This window comes from Dipteris shenzhenensis, chromosome 33 (genome assembly GCF_047967505.1).
Source record: "Dipteris shenzhenensis isolate YYH24624 ecotype China chromosome 33, Dip_SZ_1.0, whole genome shotgun sequence".
Classification (NCBI taxonomy): Eukaryota; Viridiplantae; Streptophyta; class Polypodiopsida; order Gleicheniales; family Dipteridaceae; genus Dipteris; species Dipteris shenzhenensis.
The window spans coordinates 28,428,313-28,455,451 of record NC_141628.1 but is presented as its reverse complement, the minus strand read 5'-3'; the positions used below and the strand labels follow the sequence as shown (position 1 = coordinate 28,455,451).

The 27,139-nt window shown below is 46.9% G+C and overlaps 1 protein-coding gene across 1 annotated transcript in view; it reads right to left on the bottom strand.

Annotated features, from left to right (window-relative positions):
• Positions 1–18,463: 18,463 nt before the first annotated feature.
• LOC147879930 (E3 ubiquitin-protein ligase At4g11680-like) overlaps positions 18,464–27,139 on the bottom strand; it is a 44,538-nt gene continuing 35,862 nt past the window's right edge. The window contains exons 4-5 of the mRNA XM_087371572.1: positions 19,498–19,665; positions 18,464–19,082 (exon numbers count right to left, since the gene is read on the bottom strand). Of these exons, the coding sequence (XP_087227698.1) occupies positions 18,909–19,082; positions 19,498–19,665 (342 nt within the window). The 3' untranslated portion in view covers positions 18,464–18,908. The remainder of the gene's footprint in view (positions 19,083–19,497; positions 19,666–27,139) is intronic.

Sequence of the window (27,139 nt, the reverse complement as noted above, 5' to 3'; positions counted from 1 at the left end):
TAAAAACCAATGGCCATGCCTAGAATCTCTTGCGAGTCAGTGTACATGATGCCCTACGAGTCCCGGAGACGTTACAGTTGCGTGCCTACCGATCGGGGGCCATGGTCTGAAAGAACTGCTTCGTCATCTTGTCCCCCTGTTGCACCCATCGGGCCCAGGAGGAGTGATAGGAGAACTTTTCTTCCCCAAACTCTAGGTTGTTGAAGTCACCTCTAACAATCGAGGAGTCTGCATCTGGAAGACACTCTGACAGCCTCCAAAAGGATGAGCGATGCTATCTACACGCTCGAGCATACACATTCAAGATCCCAATCTTGGACTCTCCCGTCCAAACTCCCATCCAAATTGCTAGTCTTGGAATGAGCTCACCCTAATTGTAGAACTCTGAAGGCAGAGTCTGTGAGTCTGAGATGCTCCCTCGTACTGCAGGGAACCACTGCTCTGGACCTCTCCTTGGGAGAAGGTGATGGTGTCATCTAATGTCTGCGGCTGAAAACATGTGCTCCTAAATCATAAGGATGTCCACTACCCGCCCTACCACAGCCCTCTGCAACTCCTACTAGAGTATCCGGTACCACAGCTAGCTACAAACATGATCGTGGAGCTCATGTACAGTCCAACTTACTATGGTCCAACTCATGAGGATGGGGGAGTCAAGAACAAGGCTCTCCTGTGAGTGAGTGCCTATCCTAGAAAGACTGCCTTGTGTGATTTTGCCGAGGGTTTAGAGGGCGAGTAGTCAGTGTTTGTGTGGTGCCATACTAGGGTGGATACTGGCTCAATATCGATCTTCTGTGCCCACTTCATCATGAAGGAGGCTTCCACCCCGAACAGCTCCACACACTTCTAGAGGGCATGCTCCACCTTTGCCTCTAGCGGCAATCTGATAACTCTTGTCACCAAACCACACACCGGCTCCTTGTGCGTGAAGCTCAACTGAAAGTTCACCTCTGTGCCATGGGCGTACCAAAGATCTAGTCCCTGTGGCCCCATCCACTTGTCCATCATGAGTGGAATTTGATTACCCAAAATAGCATCAAACACCTCCGAGGACCACTTCTCCAACCCTGTGGAGGCAAACGAAAATCTCCAAATAGGGTGTGTTTGAGATCCCACTGCATTGATCAAACCCCCCTTCCAGGGTTGAAGGACCATGAGCGTTACCTCTAATGGTAGAGGAAATGAGTCCAGAATCTCCAGATAGTTCTAGGGTCCTAACCTCCAGAAGTCCCGCAATAAGGAACACCTAGGTTGGAGTTGGGAGCTGCTGACCGGGAGGACGAGAGCCTCGTCCCTCAGAATCCCTCCCTGAACGGACATGTTGCTATGATGAGGAAGCAGAAGGGGGTGTCATCGTTCACTTGCCCACTGACAAGGGTGTCAAAGCAGAAGAACCTACTACTGAAGTGGAGAGGGGGGCAAGGAGGGGTAGGGGTAGGGATGCAGGGGATAGAGGGAGGAGGGTGGGTGGTGAGAGTGACCATAGAAGGGGGGGGCTGAGTGGGGGGCAGGGGATGAAGGAAACCCTGGAGGGGGAGGGGGAAGTGAAGAGGAGGAGGGGGAGGGGGAGGGGGAGGGGGAGGAGGAGATATAAGGATGACCTCAGGCCCCCCTTGCTGATCAGGCTCACCGGGGCTCTAGATCAGCTCCTCCGTGGCCCTCGTCAGGATAGCTTCTATGGCTTCCACCATCGGCACATTTGGAGCTCCTAAGGCCCGCTGCTGCTACAAGGGTGGGTGCGGAGGTTGAACCTCTGAAACTAGAGGATCGGTTGGTGGCCCCTGCCACTGCTAGAGGAGGTGGCTCCTGATGTTCCTCCTTTGAGGCTTCTCGGTCAACCCTATCCCTCTCTCCGCGATTGGCCCTCTGCCTGCACCGTTTGTGCGGGCCTGCTTGCTTGGTTTCTTTTTCTTTTAAACATCTGTCTAGTCCCCTTTTGAGGGGTAACCCATGGGGTCTGAGACTCCTATTGCTCCTGCCTAAGAGGGCATTGAGCTCAGGCCTACTAACTCTACCTACTCTGCTGAGGAGGGGGGGAGGTGCATGAGGGAGGCCACAGGGGCTCTGGTGAGGTGACCCATCTGTCTGCACTGAAGACATTGGCTTGGTAACCCGGAGATCTCCACCCTTTGGCAAAGTGTGCCCCCTTCCACCGTCTCAAGAAGGATGAACTTTGGGAGAGACTCTAGGCTCTCAACCACCAGTTTGATCTTGGGACTCCATCATTTGCTAGAACTGAGGTGGTCGACTCTCACGGGGACTCAAGCACTATGCCAAATTCTCGACCAATGGAAGGGAGGATGGTTCGATACTCCTTGGGGAGCCCTGGGAAGCGGAGTGTAATTGAAAATCATGGAACATGGTGTGTCGTATCCATGTCCTTTACTGTCAACCCATGATACTAAGGAAAGAGGTAGACAAGATGTGGGCCAAGGAGGATGGGGCCCTTCTCCATGAGTGTCGAGGCAGTGTTGGGGGAGCTCAGCTGGATGAGGAAAATGCCTCATCCATAGATCTAACATGCTCCTATTACGAGCAACCTTGCTCTAAATCTGGTGCAAGAAACTGGCAAAAATTCCATTAAATTCACATTTTAATGCATGAAGTTTTACTAAATGGTGCAAAAGGTCATGATAATCATCTAAATCATGTCTTGCCATTCGTTTTGATATGTAGCATGACCTGATTTGGATTTGTAAATCAAAAGATAAAGGACATCAAAATTCTCATCTTTTGGGCCAAAAGAGGGAGCGCGTTAACACGTTGCTTTGACCTGTTCATTCCCTTAGGGGTAGTAGGGTGTCTAATGCCAAGCTCGCCTGGATCCATTCTCACACCTGTCTCCGTGTAGGCGTGAGGCCCACAATTCTACCCACAAGCGCCTTGTCTTGGAGGGATGGAACTGCCTGATGTACCTGTTGCTTGTCAGCTAGGGAAAAAAGAACCTTAACAGCTATGGGATTCGAGGGTGTTGCCATAGAGCCCCTCTAGCTAGAACAAGGGTCACCACCAAGGTTTTTCTTTTGCCTTAACAAGCACAAGTGCTCCCGCTATTGGGAGGAAGAAGAAAAAGGGTGAGGAAGAAGAGCGTCAGAGGGGGAGGTGGAGATGAGGCGGGGTGAAGGTTTGGGCAAGGATAGAAGTGGAAGAAGGAGGGCAAGGAGGGCAGAGGAGGGATGAGGGCGAGAAGGCGAGGAGGGAGAGAAGGAGTGGGCAGAGAGGAGGTGGGAGAGGGGAGCCGATGGGGGAGAGAAGGAGGACACGAGGGCAGAAGAGGCAGAGGTGGCAGGGGGCGAAGGTGGAGGAGATGGAGGCAGAGATGGCGAAAGTGACGGGAGGTGGAGTGACGAGAGCAGGCAGGGCTGGTGGAGGTGCAACAAGCGAAGAGGGAGGCAGCAGAGGCGGGAGCAGAAAGGGCAGATGGGGGCAAGGTAGCGGGAGCAAAAGGGGCAATGGGAGCAGAATAGGTGGGAGAAGAAGGGGCGATAGGGAGGGCAAGGGAGTGCAGAGGGGGAGTAGAAGTGGCAAACAGGGCGAGGCAGTAAGGCAACTAGGGGGGCACAGCGGGTCAGCAGAAGCTCATGGCGGGGACACGATCAAAATGGCAGTTACAAATCCAGTCAGTAAATTATCAAATGTTTATCTTTTCTTTGAGGTAAGCCCTACAATCTTTCCCAAAAGAAAACATGAATTTGCAAAGCTTAAAATTTTCATAATTTTGACAAACTTAAGCCATCAAAGTGGAAGAAGATACAATTGATCTCTTGAAAATATATCACATTGGAAATGTCACATTAATGTCTTGCAATTTGAAACATAGAAAATGTTTGTAGACTATGCACATGTATCAAGATGATAAATTTTAGATGTCTTTCACATTTAATTCAAGAGTAACCATGAAAAAATAGCAATTTATGAATATCACCATTATTGCAATACATTAAAAAAACTTTGAAATAGTGGAAATATTTGAGATGTGAATTAGAACATTTTGAAATAATTAAAATAAAGGATAGTCTAAATTTATGAGTAACCATGCAAGAATGTTAATAGGGAATAAATATTGTTGGAGGAATAAGATAGCTCTATTAGAAGGAGTACACTCCCTATTTCTCATCGTCTCATTGAATTCCATCCCTTTTTCTAGCTATTCATGCACCCATAGTGCCATTTCTATAGACTATTCTATTCGATTTAGAATAGAGGCTAAGGCCTTCAATAATGCATCATGTACTCTCTTAAAAGTTTTTAAAGGAACCCACATGATGTATGCCCCTCATCCTTTTGCCACAATAATCAATATTTCCCACAAACTTAGATGTAGCTAGTCAAAATTTGCATGGTTTTATACACACTCTCACTCACATGTTCTTTAACCTCATACATGACAACGATCTTCCAAATCCTTTACTAGTTGCATTTGTCACTAAACAACTCTAGAAGTGTAGGTATAAACCTTATTTCCAAGGCATTTCATTGATTCAAGCTTATCTTTTTCCTCAACCCTCACAATATTCAGTTAACTCCAAGGTCGATTGCACGTGTTCCACACATTCAGGATACCATTCCATTTTATTTATTTATTTTTTTCAAAAAAAGGAACCTTCTATTAATGCTTGAAAGATTTTCATACAAGACAGCAGCCCCAAAGGTGCTGAGTATGGAAAATTTTGAAAAAGGCAAAAAGAAAAATCAGCCTATTCCAGAGAAACCCAACTCACTACCTAGGGGATCTTTGGAACTAGGGCTAACAGCCAAGTGGGGGGACTATATAGCCAGCGAATCCCTCGCAGAGTGAAGATGTAGAAAGCACCTACAAACCAAGCCTTGTAGAAACAAGCATGCCTCTCGATAGTCACCTTGGAGCCTAGAGTCTCGTGCTTCTAGGTGGATTGTAGAGTGTAAATGATATCCTGCCATAAGGCAACTAGGGTAGCCATGGGTAGAACGGGGTGCTCACCCATCACAAGACTGCAGCAACGAGCCACCCAAATGTTCCAAGCCGTGATGCTGGCTACCACCTCCTAGACACTGTCCTCCTTAGGAGGAGGAGGAGCTAGACTATCAGGGGGGTCCGCCTAGTGGAGTGCGATCCTCTTGATGCTCTAACCCTGTATCTGGTAGGCTGGGGAGATCTCATCAATTTAAAATGCATGTCCTCCCTCTGTCAACCAAGCCACCATCCCCCAGGTGTAGTCTCTATGAAGACTCTGTATACGTGTCATGATCCTGAGGGCTCCCATCCAGATCCTCGCTGCGCTACGACAGCTCCACAGGCAATGCGGGATAGTCTCCAAGGCACCAACAAAGCAACAATGGCACTGCTCGCCCACTCAAATCTGCTCCAACCATGGTCCGATGGGCAAGCCTCTGTGGACGACCAGCCATAAGAAGTAAGAGATCTTCCTCGACCGCAAGCTAGAGCACAACTGCATCTAGAATCTAGAGCGCACATCCCGAGGCACTCTCTGGGTCACCCAATGTCTCTCCCTCAAAGGGGTCCACCTCAACGAGTCCATCTCAAGCCTCCTGCCAATCCATGTGATGTAGGAAAAGAAGGGCACCTCATCCACCTACTCAGCTGTGCCACCTCTCGAGGGCCATAACCACTCTCCTGGATCCCGTTGGACCTCCCTCAGGGGTCCACCCTTCCACAACCAAAGGCGCCATCTAGAGGCATCCTGCTCTGAAATACTAGGAGGGTCAATGTACCACTCCTTCCCCAAATGGCCCACCACTCTAATCATCTACCAATGTATCCCATCAAGACTCCCATCCATCTCGGGGTCACTCTCAGTGAGTGGCTGAAGTAGGCCTCCAGGTCCTACACAGAAGAAGCCGGGGTGCGTGCTACCGTGCTACATCAACATCCTCAAGGGAACACCAATATGAGAAAACTGCCCCAACCATTTGCTGTCTCTCCAAACGTGAAGTCCTTCCCACTAGGACTCTAGAATGGCTAATTCAATCTCGCCCATCCGCTGCCCTACCCCTCTCAGATGAGCTAGGGCATCAAGCTTCGCCTGTGTCTCCATAGGAAGTCTGCTCCAACAGCCAAAGGACCCTATTGGACCACTGTGCCACTGTGCCCAACCAATGTGAGTCCACTGTCCGAGCATACGGCCCTCCTAATCTCTAATGTCTGGGTGCCACATAAGGGGCTGGCATTCAAACTCCTCTCTGCATCTGGGTGGAGCATGGATGAGACCCCCTGCCAATCTCTGCCATATTTTGTGAAGACTCCTTCATCAGGGGGGAGCCCTTCCTCGTAAGGGGGGCCTCTGAGAAGATCCATCAATGTGAAGGCTGCCAATGTCCCCCAGTGCATGGGGTGTTCTTTAAAAGCCCTCACTATAAGAGGAGCTTCCAAGGCTCTGCACCTAGGGTGAGGCCACGAACCACCAAATTACCCCAAAAGGGCCTTGCTCTGCATCTCTGGATCAATGACACCCAAGCCTCCCAGTGCTTGTGGCATGATCACAGTGTGCCAAGCTACTCGACGGGCCCTAGTGTTCCTCATGCCATCTGAACCTACCAAAGGAAGTTTCGTACCGACCGTCGAAGATGCCCAATGCAACCTCTGTGAAAGCACCAACAAGAGGCAATATACCAGGCCATGGTAAGAAGGACCTCGTCTGCCACTAAGGCACGACCTGCTAAGGAGAGTTTGGCCGAGCTCTAATAGAGAAGCTTGCATCAAACACTCTCAAGGACCGAGGCAATCTGCTGCTCTGCTATAATGTCAATACCCATCTGGCATCCCAGGTATCTCATTGTCTGGCCCCGGGGTATCCATCTGAAGCCAAAGTCACTCCCAGATCTCCTGTGTCTCCTCAAAGCCTGTGAAGAAACCTATAGACTTTGCCCAGTTGATTTGTGCCCCCGAGGCCTCACAATAAATAGCCAAGGCCCTCTTGACTCTCTCCAGACTCGCTGTGGTGCCCTCATACAATGCCGTGTCATTTGCAAACTCCGAGTCAAGTAGCTCCTCCTCCTGTTTGATTGGGAGCTTCAACCCCAAATAGTAGCCCAAAGCCTCCACTACAAACAAGAAGAGGAAGGGAGCAAGTGGGCAGCCCTGGCGGATTGAGCGAGAGAGAGGAAAGGCCTCACCTGTGTGCCCTCCAATAAGCATCTGGCTAGAGCTCCCTGCATATAGCACTAAAACTCCTCTGACCCATCTGTCTTAGAAACCCAATCTCCTCATAGTGCCCTCCAAGAAAGACCACTCCACCCTGTCATAGGCCTTGTCAAAATCCAAGAGAAGGACGGCCAAGAGCTGTGACTCCTCTCTAGACCAATCCACTGCCTCCTAGAACATGAAGATGTTGTCTAGGATAAAACGCTCTTGGACAAACCCAATTCGTGTGTCATGGATGATGTCGATAAGATGGGGCCGTAATCGCAAACTCAAGACCTTGGCGAGGATCTTGTATGCAGTATCAAGCAGAGTGATCAGCCTCCACTATCGGATGTCTGACCTATCTCCCCCTTTCGGGATCAAACAAATCCACCCCCTGCTCAAAGACTAAGGGAGAAAGCCTGTGTCAAAAATCTCCTAGCAAGCTAGATGGAAAGGGGAGGAGATAATCTCCCAGAAGTTTCGGAAGAAGGTCAGAGTCAAGCCATCCTCACCCATGGCACTTCTCGGTCGGGAGAGCCTTGAGGGCTTCCCAGACCTCCTCATCTGTGAAAGGCTCCTCAAGTCTGCTGCATAAGTCCTGCGAGACTATTGGTGGAACGTGATCCCAAACTAGCTCTTGGGCCACAAGACCAGCTGGGGTCATCCTCTCCGTCTGAAAGAGCTAGCTATAGAAACCCGTGGTCATGTCCAAAATCTCCTGCGAGTCAATGTGCATAATGCCCTGCGAGTCCCGGAGATGTTGTAGCTGTGTGCCTGTTGATCGGGGCCTAGTGGTTTAAAAGAACTGCTTCATCATCCTGTCCCCCTACTACATCCATCGGGCCCGGGAGCAATGATAGAACTCAGACCGCCGCACCTCCGTGTCTTGGAGCTCGAGATGTGAGCACTCTCGAATCTGTCATAAGCCACTGAGACATTGGGTCTTGCTTCCTGAGCCTCTCGATGGAGACTCTTGCTCCTGAAGGATACTCCTTCGCCGAAGGGTGTGAACCTGCAGCTCCTCACTCCTCCTCTGAATCGCATTGGCCACCCATGTAGCCCAGCCCTCACACAGTGCCATCTCTAACTGCTCCTCCCTGCCATGACCTGCTCAATCTCCTCTGGAATGCAGACACACTTTTGGGGGAGACCTCGGTGGGGCTGATCCAAGTGAAGTACCACTGGCGAGTGGTCTGACATCGTGCTACCTGCCAAAATCCTGGTAGATCCGCCTCTGTGTAGTGCCCAGTCCCCAACATAGAAATGGTCTAGTCTCTCTAGCAATCCATCGTGTCTCCTCTATCCAAAGGAGAAGAGAAGGCTGCCAACTGTCCTGCTGAAATCTGGCTCTCTCCACAAGTCTCTGCCACCATTGATCATAAAAATGAACTGCTCCCAAGTGCTACGCTCTGCTGTGGGCATCTTAGAAAAAGAGGCTCCGCCCTACTTGTCTTCCCCAAACTCCAGGTTGTTGAAGTCACCTCCAACAATCCAGGAGTCTACATCCGGAAGACACTTTGACAGCCTCCTCCAAAAGGTTGGGCAGTGCTGTCTGCACACTGGGGAATACATGTTCAAGATCCCAAACCTAGACTCTCCCGTTTGAACTCCCATCCAAACTGCCCATCCTGGAATGAGCTGGCCCTGATCGTAGACCTCTGGGGCCAAAGTCTATGAGATTGAGATGCAAATCCCTCCACTCCGTCCTACCACAAGGGACCACTCCTCTGGACCTCTCCCTGGGAGAACGTGATCACATCGTCTAATGTCTGAAGCTGCAAACATGTGCTCTTGAATCATAAGGATGTCCACTGCCCACCCTACCACTACCCTCTACAACTCCTACTGGAGTATCAGGTACTGCGGCTGGCTATGAACACAGTCGTGGAGCCCGTGAACGTTCCAACTCACTATGGTCCAACTCATGAGGACGGGGGAGTCAGGAACAAGGCTCTCCTATAAGTGGGTGCCTGTCCCAAAAAGACTGCTTTGTGTGTGATTTTGCCGAGGGTTTAGAGGGCGAGTAGTCAGTTCTGTGCATCGCCGTACTAGTGTGGATACCATCTCAATACCGATCTTCCATGCCCACTTCATCATGAAGGAGGTTTCCACCCCGAACAGCTCCGCTCACTTTTGGAGGGGCCAGAGGTGTGCCTTGCTCCACCTTTGCCTCCATCGGCAATCTGATAACTCCTGTCGCCAAACCACACACCGGCTCCTCGCATGTGAAGCTCAATTGAAAGTTCACCTCTGTACCATGGGCATACCAAAGGTCTAGTCCATGTGGCCCTATCCACTCATCCATCATGAGTGTAATCTGATTCCCCAAAATAGCATCGAACACCTCTCGAGACCATTTCTCCACCCCTGTGGAGGCAAACGGAAATCTCCAAATGGGGTGTGTTAGAGATCCCACTACACTAATCAAACCCCACTTTCAAGGCTGAAGGATCTAAGCGTTACCTCCAATGGTAGAGGATAAGAGTCTGAAACCTCCAGATAGTTCCAGGGTCCTAACCTCCAGAAGTCCCACGGTAAGGGACACCCTGGTTCGAGGTTAGGGGCTGCTGACTAGGAAGACGAGCCTCGTCCCTCAGGATCCCTCCCTAAATGAGCCTGCTGCTATGATGAGGAGGCAGAAGGGGGCGTCATCGTTCCCTTACCTGCTGGTAGGGGTGTCGAAGCGAAAGAACCTGCTGCTAAACTGGAGAGGGGGACAGCAGAAGAGGGAGAGTGGTGAGGGTGACTATAGGAGAGGGGGCTGAGGGGGGGGGAGGGGGCGAGGGCAACCCTGGAGGGGGAGGGGGAGGAGGAGGAGGGATAAGGACGACATCAAGTCCCCCTACTGATCTAGCTCGCCAGGGATCTGGATCACAGGTCCTCCATAGTCCTCGTCAAACTAGCGACTACAGCTTCCGCCATCACCGCATCTGGAGCTCCTGGGGCTCGTTGCTGTTGCAGGGTGGGTGTTGAAATGTGCAATGTCCAATTGTTGGGATATTGTGTTGGTACCCTAGAAGGGAATGTTTGTGGAAATTATGGTAGCCACACAAGAGGATGTGGACTACATGAATGGATGTGGGACATTGGTCACCACAAGTTGGATGTGGATCAGAGGATGCCACACAGAAGGCTTATGCCTTGAGACTCTCTATATAAGAGGTCTATCATTGTATTGTTTATCAAGCATTGGAATACATTGTTGAGTGTTGCCTACGTTGTTGTTTCTCCATTATGGATTTTCTTGTATGGTTCAATCCTCCATGATTGTTACACTAATCTCATATAGCCCTAGGCTTAGTGGCGGTCTCATTCAGTTTCTTAACATGGTATCAGAGCTGGTCATTTGATTTGAGAGAGATTATGTGAGAGCTTATGCAAGAACAGAGAATCAAGTTGCTGCCCATGATGAAGACCGACTTTGTACGTCAACCTGAAGGATCTGGTGAGAGCACCGACAGTGAATCTTCTGAAGCAGGAGTTTCCGAGACTAATGAAGGACCCCAGGTGTGGGAAAAAGTTTCGGACACAGCCAGAAGAGTGAAAGAGAACGCACAGAGAGGAGAGAAGATGAACTTGGATTGCTCAGGAGATCTTGATAAGTCAAATGATTCTACCGCCGCTAGCTGTACATCTTCAAGCCCCATTCCATCCGTATCTCCATCACCAGTGCCTTCTGATCTTCTGCACAAATCTCATACATTTGCAGGCACAAATACTGGCGGAAGCTGTTTCACACCTTGGCATCCCTCCCAGGTGGTACCCAAACAGCATCCAACATTCTGGCAGGGTCTTGTACCTTAAGGTTTTACCGAAGAAGGAACTGACAATACAGACCCAGTATTTGTAGCTGCTATCGGTTATCCCACTATGGGCATGGTCTACAATCCTGTTGCTATCGTTACCGCAGCAACAAGACCTCCATATGGGTCGGCCACGGAGTATTTCGGGTCATTATCACCATCAAAACAGCATGCGAATGCAGATGCAACGTATGTGAATACAAGGGAGAAGCTAGAAGGCAATCACAAATGCAGTGCTGGCATCGAAGATGGCGATGATTCCACAAAGATACGGGTGGAAAATGACGACTCTGTGATTGCTTCCACAGGTGCATGCTGTAGTAACCCCACAGACACAATTATGTCCTATCGTGGAAGCAGCAGTGATTATATTGAAGGAACTCAATCAAGGAAGCGTTTGAGATATCCACATGAAAACGAAATGGAAGAGGCTTGCCGATTATCTTCAAGGGCCTGATTGTCTCTCGGCATCCTGAGGCAATCTACGACAAGCCTCACTATCAAAAGGAGCCCACTTCAAAGAAGGAAGCAGAGTCGCATGCCTCGCCTGATAATGTTGCAAGTGGAAGAGAGGAACGACAGGTAAAGCCAAAGGGCTCAAATGCCATTTTTGGTGCAAATGGATCCGATGAGAAGTGTCAGCTATGCGACAGCATAATTGAAGAGAAGCATAACAGCGGAAGGAGAAAATTGAAGAAGCTCGTGAGGATGACGGCTGAGAGAAAGAGATGGCTGCTTCAAAATGGTTGCTTGGGAATAAAAACCCTAAAGAGCTTGTGTGGTGTAAATGATCTTACGTTGTGTGGTTTGAAACAAGCCTTAGCCCCTTATCCTCTTATCTTTTCCATACCACTCCCTAAGATGAACCTCCATATGGAAATCAAAATATATGTCAATCTTGGTTGTGGCAAGAGCCACATATTTGGTCAATGGCATATTATGGCATAGACATTTTTGTGTCAAATCTAGTGACACATGTATTGGAAGATTGTGAGCAGTGATATGCTCATTCACAATGTACACCTATGGATGTATTTTTAGGACACCTTTATTTGCGGGTGCCATGCCCTTGCATCGACATAAAATGGATGTAATTTTCTCTCACCCATGTTTATGAGGGTCCTCTGCCCGAGCCCACGGGTGCTCAAAAAGATATTTGATTGTGGTGTGCAGGAGTAGTGTACATTGATGATGCACTACTTGGGTTGGTTCCTTTTCCCGAACACATGGGATGTTCAATAAGAACTTGGGTGTCCCGCCCGCACAACATGGTGTGCAAAGTGGATGTTAGGTGTCTAGATTGGTAGACACATGCACACGCACGTGGTTGTACACTCCAAATTTGTCATTGAGGGGGAGTGTTGACAGATTAGATTGGCAATGCCAAAGTGTAATGGGTGAGAGGTGAGATGGGCACATATGATTGTACATTGAGGAGGGGTGTTGAAATGTGCAATGTCCAATTGTTGGGATATTGTGTTGGTACTTGTGTTGGTACCCTAGAGGGGTATGTTTGTGGAAATTATGGTAGCCACACAAGAGGATGTGGACTACATGAATGGATGTGGGACATTGGTCACCACAAGTTGCAGAGGATGCCACACAGTAGGCTTATGCCTTGAGACTCTCTATATAAGAGGTCTATCATTGTATTGTTTATCAAGCATTGGAATACATTGTTGAGTGTTGCCTACGTTGTTGTTTCTCCATTATGGATTTTCTTGTATGGTTCAATCCTCCATGATTGTTACACTAATCTCATATAGCCCTAGGCTTAGTGGCGGTCTCGTTCAGTTTCTTAACAGTGGGTGCAGAGGCTGAACCTCTGAAGTTGGAGGATCGACAGAGTGGGCAGTGGCCCCTGCCCTGCTGGAGGAGGTGGCTCTTGCTGATCCTCCTTCGAGGCCTCTCGGTCAACCTTGTCCCTCTCTCTACGATTGGCCCTCTGCCTGCTACGTTTGCGGGCCTGCTTACTTTGTTTCTTTTTCTTTTTAACCTATGTCTAGTCCCCTGCTGAGGGGGTAACCCATGGGGTCTGAGACTCCTGCTACTCCTGCTTGAGAGGGCGCTGAACTCACGCCTGAACTTGGGCCTGCTGACTTTGCCTACTCTGCAAAGGTGGCGGGGAGGCGCATGGGGGAGGCCACGGGGGCAATCTCTGGCAAGGTGACCCATCTATTTGCACCAAAGACACAAGCCTGGTAACTTGGAGATCTCCACCCTCTAGCGAAGTGTGCCCCCTTCTAGAGTCTCGAGAAGGATCAACTTTGGGAGGGACTCCGGGCTCTCCACCACCAATCTGATCCTGGGGACTCCATCATCTACTAGAATGGAGGCGGCCGTCTCTGGCAGGGACTCAAGCACTGTGCCAAATGCCAACCAATGGAAGGGAGGATGGCTCGATACTCCTTGGGGAGCCCTGGGAAGCAGTGTGACCGAAAACCGTGGAACATGGTGTGTCATATCCATGTCCTCGACTGTGAACCCATGATACCAAGGAAAGAGGTAGACAAGGTGTGGGCCAAGGAGTATTGGGCTCTGCTCCACAAGTGTCGAGGCGGTGTCGGGGGAGCTCAACTAGATGAGGAAAATGCCTTGTCCATAGATGGTGACCTCTTGGATGTGGTCTCCCTCTAATGCCAAGCTCGCCTAGATCCACTCTCGCACCTGTCTTCGTGTAGGTGTGAGGCCCACAAGCGTCTTGTCCTAAAGGGGTTGAACTGCCTACTGTACCTGTTGCTTGTCAGCTAGGGAAAGAAGAACCTTAATGGCTGTGGGATTCGAGGGTGCTACCATAGAGCCCCTCTAGCCAGACCAAGGGTCAACACCAAGGTTTTTCTTTCACCTTCACAAGCACAAGTGCTCCCGCTGCTGTAGGGAGGGAGAAGAAAAAGAGGGAAAAAGCATCAGAGGGGGAGGTGGAGATGAGGCGGGGCAAAGGAGGGGGCAAGGACATAAGAGGAAGAATGGAGGCAAGGAGGGCGGAGGGCGGAAGAGGACAGAGGGCGAGAAGGCAAGGGGGGGAGAGAAGGAGGGGAGGAGAGAAGAAGACGAGGAGAGGCAAGAGGGCGGAGAGGAGGCAGAGAGGGGAGCCGACAGGGGAGAGGAGAAGGGTGCGGGAGGTGGAAGAGGTGGAGTTGGTGGGGGGCGAAGGTGGAGGAGATGAAGAGAAGGCAGAGGCGAAGGGGAGAGGGGTGGTGAGAGGCGAGGCAAGCGGAGGGGGGCGCAGCAAGCAGGTTCCCTGGGGAGGCAGCGGAGGCTAGAGAAGAGGGGGCGGGCGGGGGCACAACAGCGGGCGTAGGAGGGGCGGCAGGAGCAGAAGAGGCAACAGGGAGGGCGGGGGACTGCAGGGGGGCGGAGACGGGGCAGTCAAGGGCGGCGAGGATGTAGTTGATACCATTCCATTAAGTCAATCGCATAGCTTTTGAATTCTTCAAAATTTGAGAGGGAGGGATTTTGCATACTTTAGCCATAACCAACTCTTTTTATACCTTCCCTTGGACCAAAGAGCCATTTCATCGTGCAATAAAAATGTTGGTGATTTCTCATTGCCAGTTTCTCGGGCATTGCCATTATTTTTTCGAGGACCTTGTTTCATTGGTACGTCTACCATACCAAGTACTAAATTTTATAGATACTAGAGCTAAACTGGACACTTTTGAAGCTATCATCATCAAACTATTTAATTTGCAAAAATTCTACTAGTTTCGCTACCCTTGACGTTATGATCCGTGTGCCATGTTTACTAGTATAGTCTATTTGTTAAAAGTGCCACTCTTTAACATCCAAAATACCATAGACGCTGAATTGGCAAAACATGATGAGACCATTCTCATAAATCACAATTGTAAACTTGACTAGAACCTTGAAGCTCAAAATGGGGAACATGCTTGGCTTTCAGAAGCATTAGGATGTTATAACAATGCCCTATCTTGCCATAAATGTTGATGACCAAGAATGAGATGGGAAAGCCGATCAAACTTTATACATGGTCAAGGCCAACATTAAAGGCTCATACTAATCACACGTGACAAAAAATTGATCATAGCCAAGTATGCTTCTTTGAAAGCCAATCTAGATTATAATTTCAAGCTTAAAGATCTTGTAGACCAACTTGAGGTCAAAATAAGTCGCTCAAGAATTAGTAAAGCGATTATAACATCAAGGGTTTTCTTAATCAACAACAATAATAAGGTTATTTAGTTATGAATGTTTGTTGCAATGTTGTAAGGATGCAAATGCATAATGTCTACTTGAATGTTTTTTTGCATGATATATGAATGCAAATGAGTTACAATCTATGTTATGTTTTAAAAAATTATGCTATATATAATAGAATGTTTGTCATAATGTTACATGGATGCAGATGCATGAGTGATGTGCATGTGAATCATTCAAATTCAAATGTATTGTCTAAATTTGTTCCAACATATGCTCAACAAACGTATGTTGTCAAAGGCCAAGAGCACAAAGCTTGTTAATTACTCAAATGCAAGGAATGCAAGAGTTTGAAATTAATTTCTCAACATGGGGTAATCATTAAATTCTTATCCATCGATATCAAAAAGACAACCAAAGCTATAGTTCTTATTTCACTTTGTGTGTATGATGTAATCATCACAGATCGAAATGGTCAACTTATTTCTCTAGTCAAACATCATCTGGTTTTGAGGTGGATATGAAGGACATGGACGACCTCCATTATTTTCTTGACATAGAAATACGGAGAATTGACCATCAACACACAAAAAGTGCACCCAAAAACACTTTCACTTACATTACTACAAACCCTTTCGATCTCCCATGGAATCGAATATTAACCTATTAACCTATGATAGATTACCTAATATAGATCATCAAATTTAAGAGGATGTTAGAGAAATAAATTGCCCCACACGTGTGCTATATGGATTAAGCCGATTCACAAAGGGATACAATGTACAGTGCCCTCCTAACAACGTATATTGCCAAAATATTCTTGTTAAGGCTTACCAATAGTTTGCCCATTCAAGGCTCATGTGAGGTTGCTTAGCTTCCCCAATAAGATGCTAAGCTTTCCCCTTACAATGGTATATCCACTATTTAGTTCACCCCAAGCAATGAAGGTCCAACATCAAGTTAGTACCTATTGCATGTGCAAAGGCATAAATTATGTTAAAATTTTGTTACTTCTTTTCACAAAACACATCTAATCACTTGGTAATTAATTGAATTATTGCATACCTTCGGTTTTTGAAATTTCAAGTTCTTTTAATTAGGATGTTTGCCAAAAGAATGCATATGTTTTCCTACTACTTATTTAGGCACTAGTTGGCTACGATCTAGCACTTGAGGGTGGCGGGCATTAGTGGACGACAAGCTGAGACGAACACTTATGAGAAATGAAAAGACCACACCCCACCCGAGTACCCATGCATAAAATGCATATGCTAACCTAGCAACTATTAAGGAGAATGCTTGTAGTAGCCTTGGGTGTGGGCATGTGATTAAATAGATACACAACAAGACAACAAACAAAATAGACCTGTAGGATATGTGAGGCAGCCAACCAAACTCAAACTAATCTTAGACTAGCCTTTGAATAGAGTACCTGCCAAAACAGAAGTAAACAAATTGAATTTATTAGTCAAGCAAATAAGAGTGGTTAGAATAACCAGTCTATAATTATAGCACATAGCATGCTGATGTGGCATGATGTGGCATTGAACACATGCCAACCCATGAGGTGACACAAGACACATGGCAGGCTGTGAGATGGCATAGGACATGTGGCAGGGCCATCCATGACCTATGGCACGACTTGTCACCTACATCTTAAAAGTAGCCCCACCCCCCTTCATTGTACACACTCTCTTCCCCCTCTTGCTGGTGGTGCATACCCCTCTTCCTCCTACAGCAGTGGATGGCCTATGGCACGACTTGTCACTGCATGAAGTCAAGTTCCTATCCAGCCCACCATGCCAATCTAGGCCAAATTTCTCACGTTTGAAGCAACCCTCACCCTACATCTTAAAAGTAGCCCCACCCCCCTTCATTGTACACACTCTCTTCCCCCTCTTGCTGGTGGTGCATACCCCTCTTCCTCCTACAGCAGCAGCAACCTCTTCTGCACCAACGGCAACCCTCTTCTGCAACAACAGCCCCTTGCAGTAGCACCTCTACACTAGTAGCTTAGCCTGCAGCTGCTCCTCCATAGCAGCAGCATCCTCTTCTGCACAGCATCAGCAACCCCTCTACAGTTGAACAGTAGGCTCTTCTCCTGCAACAACCACCTCTTCTTGTACAGCAGCTCCTTCTGCAGCAACTCCCCTCCTGCAAGAAGCTGCTTCTCCACATTCCCACAATAGCACGTCTCCTTATGCAAACCTGCTCCTTTTTGTTGGTGCAACTCTCCCCTTATGCAATGCTGCTCCCTCCCAACAGCTATACTCAATTTTTGGGACGAATCTGTAGCAGACAAAAAGAAATTTTAGCATTAAGTTGCATCATGAAACTAAGAGACACAGTCATGCTAAATCAAAATCTCCTTTTCAAAGCATTGGCCAAGTGTTACTAATGTGTGGAAGCGATGGTAATAGCGCAGGCATCTTCCCTCAAGGCTAGAGAGCCCTTGTAGCCTCGAGCACCCTAGCTAGTCTATCTTTGAGACACTGCTTACGTATATAAACTTACTGCTTAGCCTTGACCTTCATTGTCATATCTTGTACATAGTTCGTGCTATAGTCCAAGTCCTCAGTTCGGTCTCATGTTTGGAAGGTGTTGATCAGATTTATTTCAGCACCTTGATCTTGTATCTCATTGTAATAAAGAGCCTGGGGGAGGGAGGGGGCAGCCCCACCTTGGCCCCTTTAATCACATGTTCCCCTTTTCTCAAGCAAGATTGTACATTTCAGTTTATGTTCTTTCAGATCTCTGAATTAAAGCATATTCCGCAATGTTATGCAATGTAATCTTTCCCTTGCAAGAGAGCACTGAGAGGTTTCAATATTTGCAAAATAGAAGCCAGAATGATATCTTCACAAGTCAAAGAATACCAATAGAGCATGAAGACACAATACAATTGCAAACTGTGTTCCACTTGATATCCCATTTACTAGAAATTAATATGCGTAAAACAAATGAACAGTATTCTCAAAGAAAAGTGGAGAGATTGTACCACTCTGGTCAAATCATAACTCCAAATGAGACTGGATTAGATCCTCCATCTGGGCTCTTTTGTTTTTTAACACTATGCAATTAAGCATACCACCAAAGAGCCCTTAAGAGACATTGCCAAAGGCAGCGTTCACAGTACATTTCAGTCACACGTTGTCTATATTAGTAAGTGGAGTGCATTAGTCCTAGTAACCATTGTGACATGTTGGACTAGCAAAAAGTTCATCGGAAGTACATACAGTTCCGTTGCACTGAAATATATTAGATAGATTTCAAAACTAAAACTAACATCTTCAAAAAAATACATTATATTGTCCAGTTCATCAACATTATCTGTGAAATGGTTGGGAGCTGAATTCGTCTCTTATTGCTCCAGCAAACTGTGATTTATGTATCCACAAGTGACCAAATCCCAAGTCCTCTTCCTGATATTAGTTGTCTTCAGGTTTGCAAGAGAGCTCCAAGGTCAGCAATTGTTTCTCTTTCCTTAACCATGGGAGACAGGTCATTTGAATGAACCTCTCAAACATAAGTACAATGTGTTCCATTTAAACGCATTATGCAGAAAGTGTTCTCAGCATGAACAAGAACCACAATCTAAACAAGCATGTCTCACTACATATTAGTAGCTTGACTAACACCTTATATGTCCTAACACTTCCACGCATGCTTGTGACATTCCTCTGGGGATGTCTCTCTGAAAATACCCTTTTGGTTGTCTGCAGGGTTTTACCATTGTAAGACTGCAGACATTGGTGTTTATAAATACACGTGTGGCTCTCAGACTATATAGGCATTTCCATCACAGTTCAGAGCACATTCAGCTTCTATGCATCCTCTCTGACAGCACCGTTGTTCTTGATAATATTATATTTGCAAAGTGGGCATGTAGCATTGATGCGAAGCCATTTGTCAATGCATGTGCAATGAAAATGATGGCTACATGGAAGCTCTCGAAGTTCTACACCATCATCATAAGCTGAGAGGCATATGCAGCATTCCTGCAGCGCATAAAAGTCTACAATAAGTCAAGACGAACAGCAGTCCCAAGATGGTACATTCGAGCAGGACCATCCCAATATTGCCAACCAGAATTCTAAGCACGGGTTCTCTCCCTGATTTTAAGTGCTGGAACTGAAGCAAAGCTAGACCAAACTAATAAACCAACGAAAATATCAGAGAGCAACAAAAATCAAATGAAAAGATATCACGAGAGATCCATTATACTGTTCATACAACAACTCTAAAAAATACATATCAGCATTTTTAGAGTCAATTCAAAGACATTTAAAGGTTACGTCCAGCAATTTTTGACAAGACTAAGTTTGTTGCGAAACATTGCAAAACTCTCTGATTAGTAAGGATATCTAGTTGTCCAGAAACAACAAAACTGGGGCTAGGCTTGTCCGAGCTTACCGCATCCTCTGCAGATAGTATGCGTTCTCTAGGTGCCTCTGAGGATCCAATCAAGCGCATAGCACCCCTGCATGGACCCGGTTTCTCTCCATTAGTTTTATCAAAGCTTCCTGTTCGTCGGAACTTAAATTTCGGAAGTGCATTAATGTCTTCCTCAGATGCACCCTCCTGTCAACAGAGTAAAGAAGATTTAGGTTGAGAACAGACTCATCGCTGTCTTTGCCCACATGGGAGATAATAAGAACGTTACTCAGCATCAGCAAACTCCCAACCCATGCTACAAAACACAAAGGTAATCAAATTGAAAGACTAAATTTGCCTTCTCTTCTGAATGAAGCTTGAAACTAATATCTAGATACTGATACGTTGTAACAGTATAGACATATCCATTATACCTTCGTAAGACTAGAATAAATCAATCGTACAAATTAAGTTGTTCTAAAGACTAAAATTTTTAGCTGTTGGGGCTTCTGCATCCACGTACGATAATTCGATAAAGTTGAACAGCTGATCACTACTTGGACAAAAATTCAAAGAATTTGCATGTCCGCTAAGAAAAATATACCTTTGTAAGACTAGTAAATCCAATCGAACAAATTCAGATTTTCATTGTTCTAAAGACCAAATTTTTAGCTGTTGGGACTTCTATACCCGCATAAGATCATTCGATATAAAGTTGAACAGCTGATCACCAATTGGACGTAAATTCAAAGAATTTGCATGTCCATTATATTTTTTTTCCTTGATAATTTCAATTCCTGGCACACCATCCAGAAAAAGGGGCTCAGGCAATCTCCAATTCTAGAGGACAGGATAATCAAAGGCCAAACTGGCGCAAAGGTCCAATAAATTACAGGTAAAAACACCACATGTGAATCTCCGTCAGGACAAAAATCAAAAACCAAAGCCCTGTCAAAAACAGGCCCCTGAAGAGCCCACGATCGGAGGCCACAACTGGCCACATTCTGGCCGACCAAAACTCGCCGACCAGATTGACCAAGTCGGTCAGATCTGGGCCGACCAGCTGGTTGACCAACTGGCCCTCTCCCTATTTAAAGGGGGGGGGGCCTAGGTGCTCCTCACCATCTTATGCTCCTGAGCTCCCTGCACACCCTGAGCTGCTGCCTCCACTTCTGCCTCCTGGCTGCCTCCTCTGCTGCCTCCACTTCTGCCTCCTGGCTGCCTCCTCTTCTGCCTCTTTTTTCAGTTCCAGATCTGTCTTCTTCCTGCACCAGATCTGTCTCTCCTTCCAGCTCCAAATCTGCCTCCTTTTTCAGTTCCAGATCTGTCTTCTTCCTGCACCAGATCTGTCTCTCCTTCCAGCTCCAAATCTGCCTCCTTCCTGCTCCGGATCTGTCCCTCCTTCCAGCTCCAGATCTGCCCCCAACTTCTGCTCCAGATAATGTTCTTTTTATTCCAGATCTGCAGCAACCCTTGCATCAGTTTGCTGTCTCAGATTTGGTTCAGTTCCAACTTGTGGAGCTAGTGCAGAAGTTGCCTTCCCTGGAGGATTGATGTTTGCTCCCTCCAGAGCTTCTCTCTCATATCTTCTCTTGTATTGAGTTCCGTTTGTGATATATATTTCTTCTTCAGCTATCATTAGTCTTCAGTATTGTTTTATTTGTCTCCAAGTACTTTCTTTATATGGTATCAGAGCCAGGTGTGCCAATCGACACTTGAGCCTTGATCTGGAAAGCTTGGAAGATAAATCATCAACTAAAGATGTCTTCTCCCTCTTCCCCGAAGCGATCTCAGCCTGAATCAACCTCTATTCAACCACCACCCTCGTCATATGTCGAGAGAGAGTCGGCAAGGATTGAAGGTGATGAATACCTCTCCAAACTCTTTAAAGAATTTGCTGAATTCCAGAAATGGAAGGAACTTGAAGCAGGTACCCGCACACCTCGTGCTTCTACTTCTCCATGTTTTTCTCCGATACGTCAACAAGGACCTCTATTCAACTCAGAAGAAGCTGAGCAACATCTCAAGTTTGGTGCCAACGAAGAACAAGTATACCCTGACGAAAGAGGACAGGCCGGCATGAAAACATTGGGTTATTCGACAGTGCCTATCCCACAAGAATCAGTGCAAGGTATGTTGCCCTATTCCCTTGGTGCAACTCCATCTATTATGCAAGGCATAGGAACGAGTAATCACGAGGACACAGATCCATACATGCATGTGAACACGCGTAGACGAGAAAGGAGAAATGCGTCTGACAATAGTTTGCTTTCGGTTCACATTCTTCCTTCCCTCCCATCCCTCTCATATCTTCCGCTGCCATCTTTCCTCCAGTGGCTTCTCATCCTCCTCCTCCTCCCATGCCACTGGACTCCTATAGTTTATTTCCCTCTATCTCTCCCGCTGCCCCTTTTTCCCCTCTCATGTCATATCCCGCCTCTCATGTTCATCCCTCCCCCTCAGGATCTTCACCGAATCCTTTTATTCCTCCGGTGGTGCCGCCTCTCCCTTCTTCTCACTCCGCTCCTGTTCTAAATTCTCTTATGCCTCCACCGGTTGCTTCTCCCTATCATTCTCTTTCTTCCTCTCACCCTGTCTCTACAACAGCCAAACATGCTTTCACTGATATGACTCGTTTTAACGGGTCTAATTATACCACATGGTCAAATCTCATGCGCAATGTGCTTGATTCTCAAGACCTATGGGAACTCGTTCAAGGTACTGAATCGCAACCTGATCCTCATGTTTATCCTTATCAGGTAGTTCGCTCGTGGCGACATCGTAATGCCACTTCCATTGTCGAAATCATGCAAGGTCTTTTGCCTGACTTTCACTCTCAATTACAGCATTTTGATCTTGCCTCTGAGCGATGGGCACATCTCACTGACCGCTATGCAGCTCGAGATCGTACTCGTCGCATCAATCTTGACCATGATCTCCAACAATTCCAGATCATTGCTGACGATGATCTCAAGGTTAAACTGGCAGATTACCGGCGGTTAGTTGCTGAAATTGCCACAACTGGTCCTCCCAAATCCGAGGATGACCAAGTTACTTTCTTTTTAAACAAGCTTCTGCCCAAGTATTTCAGTTTTATGCAACAAATCATTTCGCAACCATCTCTTCCTACCTTTGTATGAGTTCGAATGTCAACTTTTGTGTTATGCTCGCCTTTACTCTCAGGTCCACCAAAAACATAGCGTTCCTGCTTCAGAGGGGGCTCTTCTCTCCGGGATTCAAAAAGATCAACCCAGCTCCGAGAAGCCCTCTCCCACTCCTAACTCCAATAACTCCTGTAGTAGTAAACCCGCCTGGCACACCCTTCCCAAAAAGAATAGGTTTTGTCAGCATTGCCACAGAGTTGGGCATATTGATGATGAATGTCGCTCCAAAGCCAAGGGCATTCTTCCACAGCCCCCTACCATGACTCCTCAGCCACCTCGTCGGACTCCACAGCCCCCTACCACGACTCCTCAGCCACCTCGTTGGACTCCTCAGCCACCTCGTTGGCGCCCTAGGAGTGGTCCTCCTCCTCCGAACGCTGGTCTTTGGAGACCACATGGCCATGTCACTAATCATTTCACCCCATGCCCTCCTTTTATCACTCCTAAAGGTCTGTCTGACTCGTCCACTGGAGATTCTCTAGACTTCACTTCTCAAGCCTTGATCCATATCACCGAGCTTGACTCCTTCCCATCCATATCTGGATCAGCATTTCATACTCTTCCATGTGGCTCTAAATCCCCTTGGATTGTGGATAGTGGAGCCACTCATCATATGACTCCTCATCATGATCTCTTCATTTCTCGCCAACCGGCAACAGGGGGAGTCCGTTGTGGCAATAACTCTGTTGCTACTATTCATGGTGTTGGTTCAATCACATTTGATACCGACAAAGGCCCCAATCTTGCTCAATTGGATCAAGTGTCTTATGTCCCCCAATTAGGGGTCAATCTTCTTTCCGTCCATCAACTTTGCCTTCTTGGTCGAACGGTGCTATTTACAAAGATGCATGTCGACATCATAGATGAGACCTCGGGACTCCTTTTAGCTCGAGGCAAAGCCCAACCTCATGGTCTGTACTTCATAACTCAATTTCTTGAGACTCTCTCCCATGCCGGCTCTGAGTTTCATCGGCTTTATGGTATTGCTACCCTGAAAGATCCAACTAACACAAAACGATTATGGCATTATCGTCTGGGACATTTGTCCTATGACTCATTATATGAAATGTCTCGGGATCATCTAGTTGATGGCCTACCTAAATTATCGCGAGCCAAAGATATTTGTCGTCCATGCCAATTAGGCCAACAAAGCCGAACTCCTTTTCCTTCTCATTCCACTTCTCGAGCCAGTGAGATATTGCGTCTAATCCATCTCGATATTAGTGGCAAATCTCCTGTTCCTTCACTGAATGGCTCACAATATTTCTTCTTAATTGTGGATGATTACTCTCGATATCAATGGATGTCCTTCATGAAAGAGAAATCTGACACTTTTTCCTTCTTTGCTACTTGGGCTCGCTTGGTTATGAATCAAACGGGAAAGTCTATTGGGATTGCTCGTAGTGATAATGGTGGTGAATTCATTTCCCATGAATTCACTCAATTCCTTCACGAGCATGGTATCCAACGCCATCTTACATCTCCAAATTCGCCCTCCCAAAATGCTCATGTCGAACGGAGACAACGCACAGTCATGAACATGGCCCATTTCATGCTTTTTGCAACCAACTTGCCTGAACGTCTCTGGCCAGAAGCTGTGAATACTTCTGTCTATATCCTTAATCGTTGCCCTACTCAACCCATCCCGAACATGACGCCTTTTGAGGCCTTCTATGGCTACCGACCCTCTATTTCTCATATTCGCATCTTTGGATGCCGCGCGTACACTCATACTCCCAATGATACTCGTGGTAAACTAGAACCTCGTGCTGAACTTCTACTTCTAGTTGGCTACTCAGCAAAAGCCAAAGCTTATCGCTTATTTGATCCTCGCACAAACAAAGTTTTGGTTCGCCGAGATGTGGTCTTCGATGAAAGAGATGTTCTAAAAAATTCCTCTATTCTCTCTGCTAATGACGTATCTACTCCTATTCTCTCCGACAACTCTCCACCCGAAATTTCTTTCTCTCCTCTTGAAACTTCTTTCTCTCCACCCATTGCTTCTCCTCACGACCCGCTGCCACACTGGTATCGACAAACTATGAAGGATTCTGGGATTATTTCCTTGGAACTGCCTCCTTCCGGTCCTCGACGCTCTACTCGAACAACTTCTTCCACTACCACCGCCTCCATTTTTACCACAGCCTATATCATACATTCTAAACCTGCCACTTGGCAGGAAGCAGTTCAACATCCTGCGTGGCATCGTGCCATGGAACAGGAGCTTGAGAGCATTGATCGCAATGAGACCTGGATTTTGGTCGATCGACCCACTCACAAAAAGGTCATAGGAACCAAGTGGATCTTCCGAACAAAACTCAAAGCCGATGGAACACTGGACAAGTACAAAGCTCGCTTAGTAGTGCAAGGATTTTGCCAAAAACATGGTATCGATTATGAGGAAACCTTTGCCCCTACTGCTCGATTAACTTCCTTTCGCCTTCTTCTCGCCCTAGCCGCTCATCACCATTGGTCTATCTATCAGATGGATGTCAAGAGTGCCTTTCTCAATGGCTACCTTGATGAGAAAGTCTATGTGACTCCCCCACCTGGTTTTTCTTCTCCTGGCCATGAAAATAAGGTATTCCATCTCCGCAAAGCTCTTTATGGGCTTAAACAAGCACCTCGATCGTGGTTCCACAAAATAGACACCTTTCTCAAAACTAATGGGTTTCATTCCACTCCTTTTGATCCGAATTTTATATATCCATCAATCTTCAGAGGGGGTCTGCTTTATCTTACTCTACGTAGATGATCTTTTGCTTTTGGGCTCTACTCCCACTACACTTCAATTCATTAAAACTCAACTCAGCCCCACATTCGAAATGACCGATCTCGGTCTTCTCTCCTATTTCTTGGGCATGGAAGTTGTTCAGCATTCTTGTGGCATTTTTGTTTCTCAACAGAAATATGCTCTTCAACTCCTTGATCAGATCATTCCCCACGAGCCTAAGCTCGCTGCCACTGCCTTAGATCCCACAGTCAAGCTCTCAAAAGACTTGGAGTCTCCTCCCTTTGATGAACATCTCTATCGACAGCTTGTTAGCAAGCTGCTCTGGCTCATTCACACTCATCCGGATCTTGCTTACTCAGTTTCCATTCTCAGTCAATACTTTAATGAATCCAAGCTCACTCATTGGAATGCATGTATTCGTATCTTACGGTTCATACATGGTACTTACTCTTATGGTTTACATTTCAGACCAGGACTAACACTACAGCGATACACTGATTCCGACTAGGCTCGCGACCCAAACAATTGCCGTTCTCATGGCGGCTACATTTTCTCGTTTGGCTCGGCACCTGTTTCTTGGTCTAGCCGTAAACAAGAAACTGTTGCTAGCTCTTCTACTGAGGCTGAATACCGGGCCTTGTATGATTGTACCATAGAGGCCATATATCTCCGACAGTTTCTGGCAGAGCTACACTTTCCTTGTACTGAACCAACGATCCTCTACGTAGACAACAAAAGTGCCCCAAGCCAAACGAGAAAATCTAGCCGCCATAAGAACGGCAATTGTCTGGGTCGCCAGCCCAGTCGGAATCAGTGTATCCCTGTAGTGTTAGTCCTGGTCTGAAATGTAAACCATAAGAGTAAGTACCACGTATGAACCGCAAGATACGAATACATGCATGCCAATGAGTGAGCTTGGGTTCATTAAAGTACTGACTGAGAATGGAAACTGAGTAAGCAAGATCCGGACGAGTGTGAATGAGCCAGAGCAGCTTGCCAACAACCTGTCGATAGAGATGTTCATCAAAGGGAGGAGACTTCAAGTCTTTTGAGAGCTTGACTGTGGGATCTAAGGGAGTGGCAGCGAGCTTAGGCTCGTGGGGAATGATCTGATCAAGGAGTTGAAGAGCATATTTCTGTTGAGAAACAAAAATGCCACGAGAATGCTGAACAACTTCCATGCCCAAGAAATAGGAGAAAAGACCGAGATCAGTCATTTCGAATGTGGTGCTGAGTTGAGTTTTAATGAATTGAAGTGTAGTGGGAGTAGAGCCCAAAAGCAAAAGATCATCTATGTAGAGTAAGATAAAGCAGACCCCCTCTGAAGATTGATGGATATATAAATTCGGATCAAAAGGAGTGGAAGGAAACCCATTAGTTTTGAGGAAGGTGTCTATTCTGTGGAACCACGATCGAGGTGCTTGTTTAAGCCCATAAAGAGCTTTGCAGAGACGGAATACTTTATTATCATGGCCAGAAGGAGAAAAACCAGGTGGGAGAGTCACATAGACTTCCTCATCAAGGTAGCCATTGAGAAAGGCACTCTTGACATCCATCTGATAGATAGACCAGCGGTGATGAGCAGCTAGGGCGAGAAGAAGGCGAAAGGAAGTTAATCGAGCAGTAGGGGCAAAGGTTTCCTCATAATCGATACCATGTTTTTGGCGAAATCCTTGCACTACTAAGCGAGCTTTGTACTTGTCCAGTGTTCCATCGGCTTTGAGTTTTGTTCGGAAGATCCACTTGGTTCCTATGACCTTTTTGTGAGTAGGTCGATCGACCA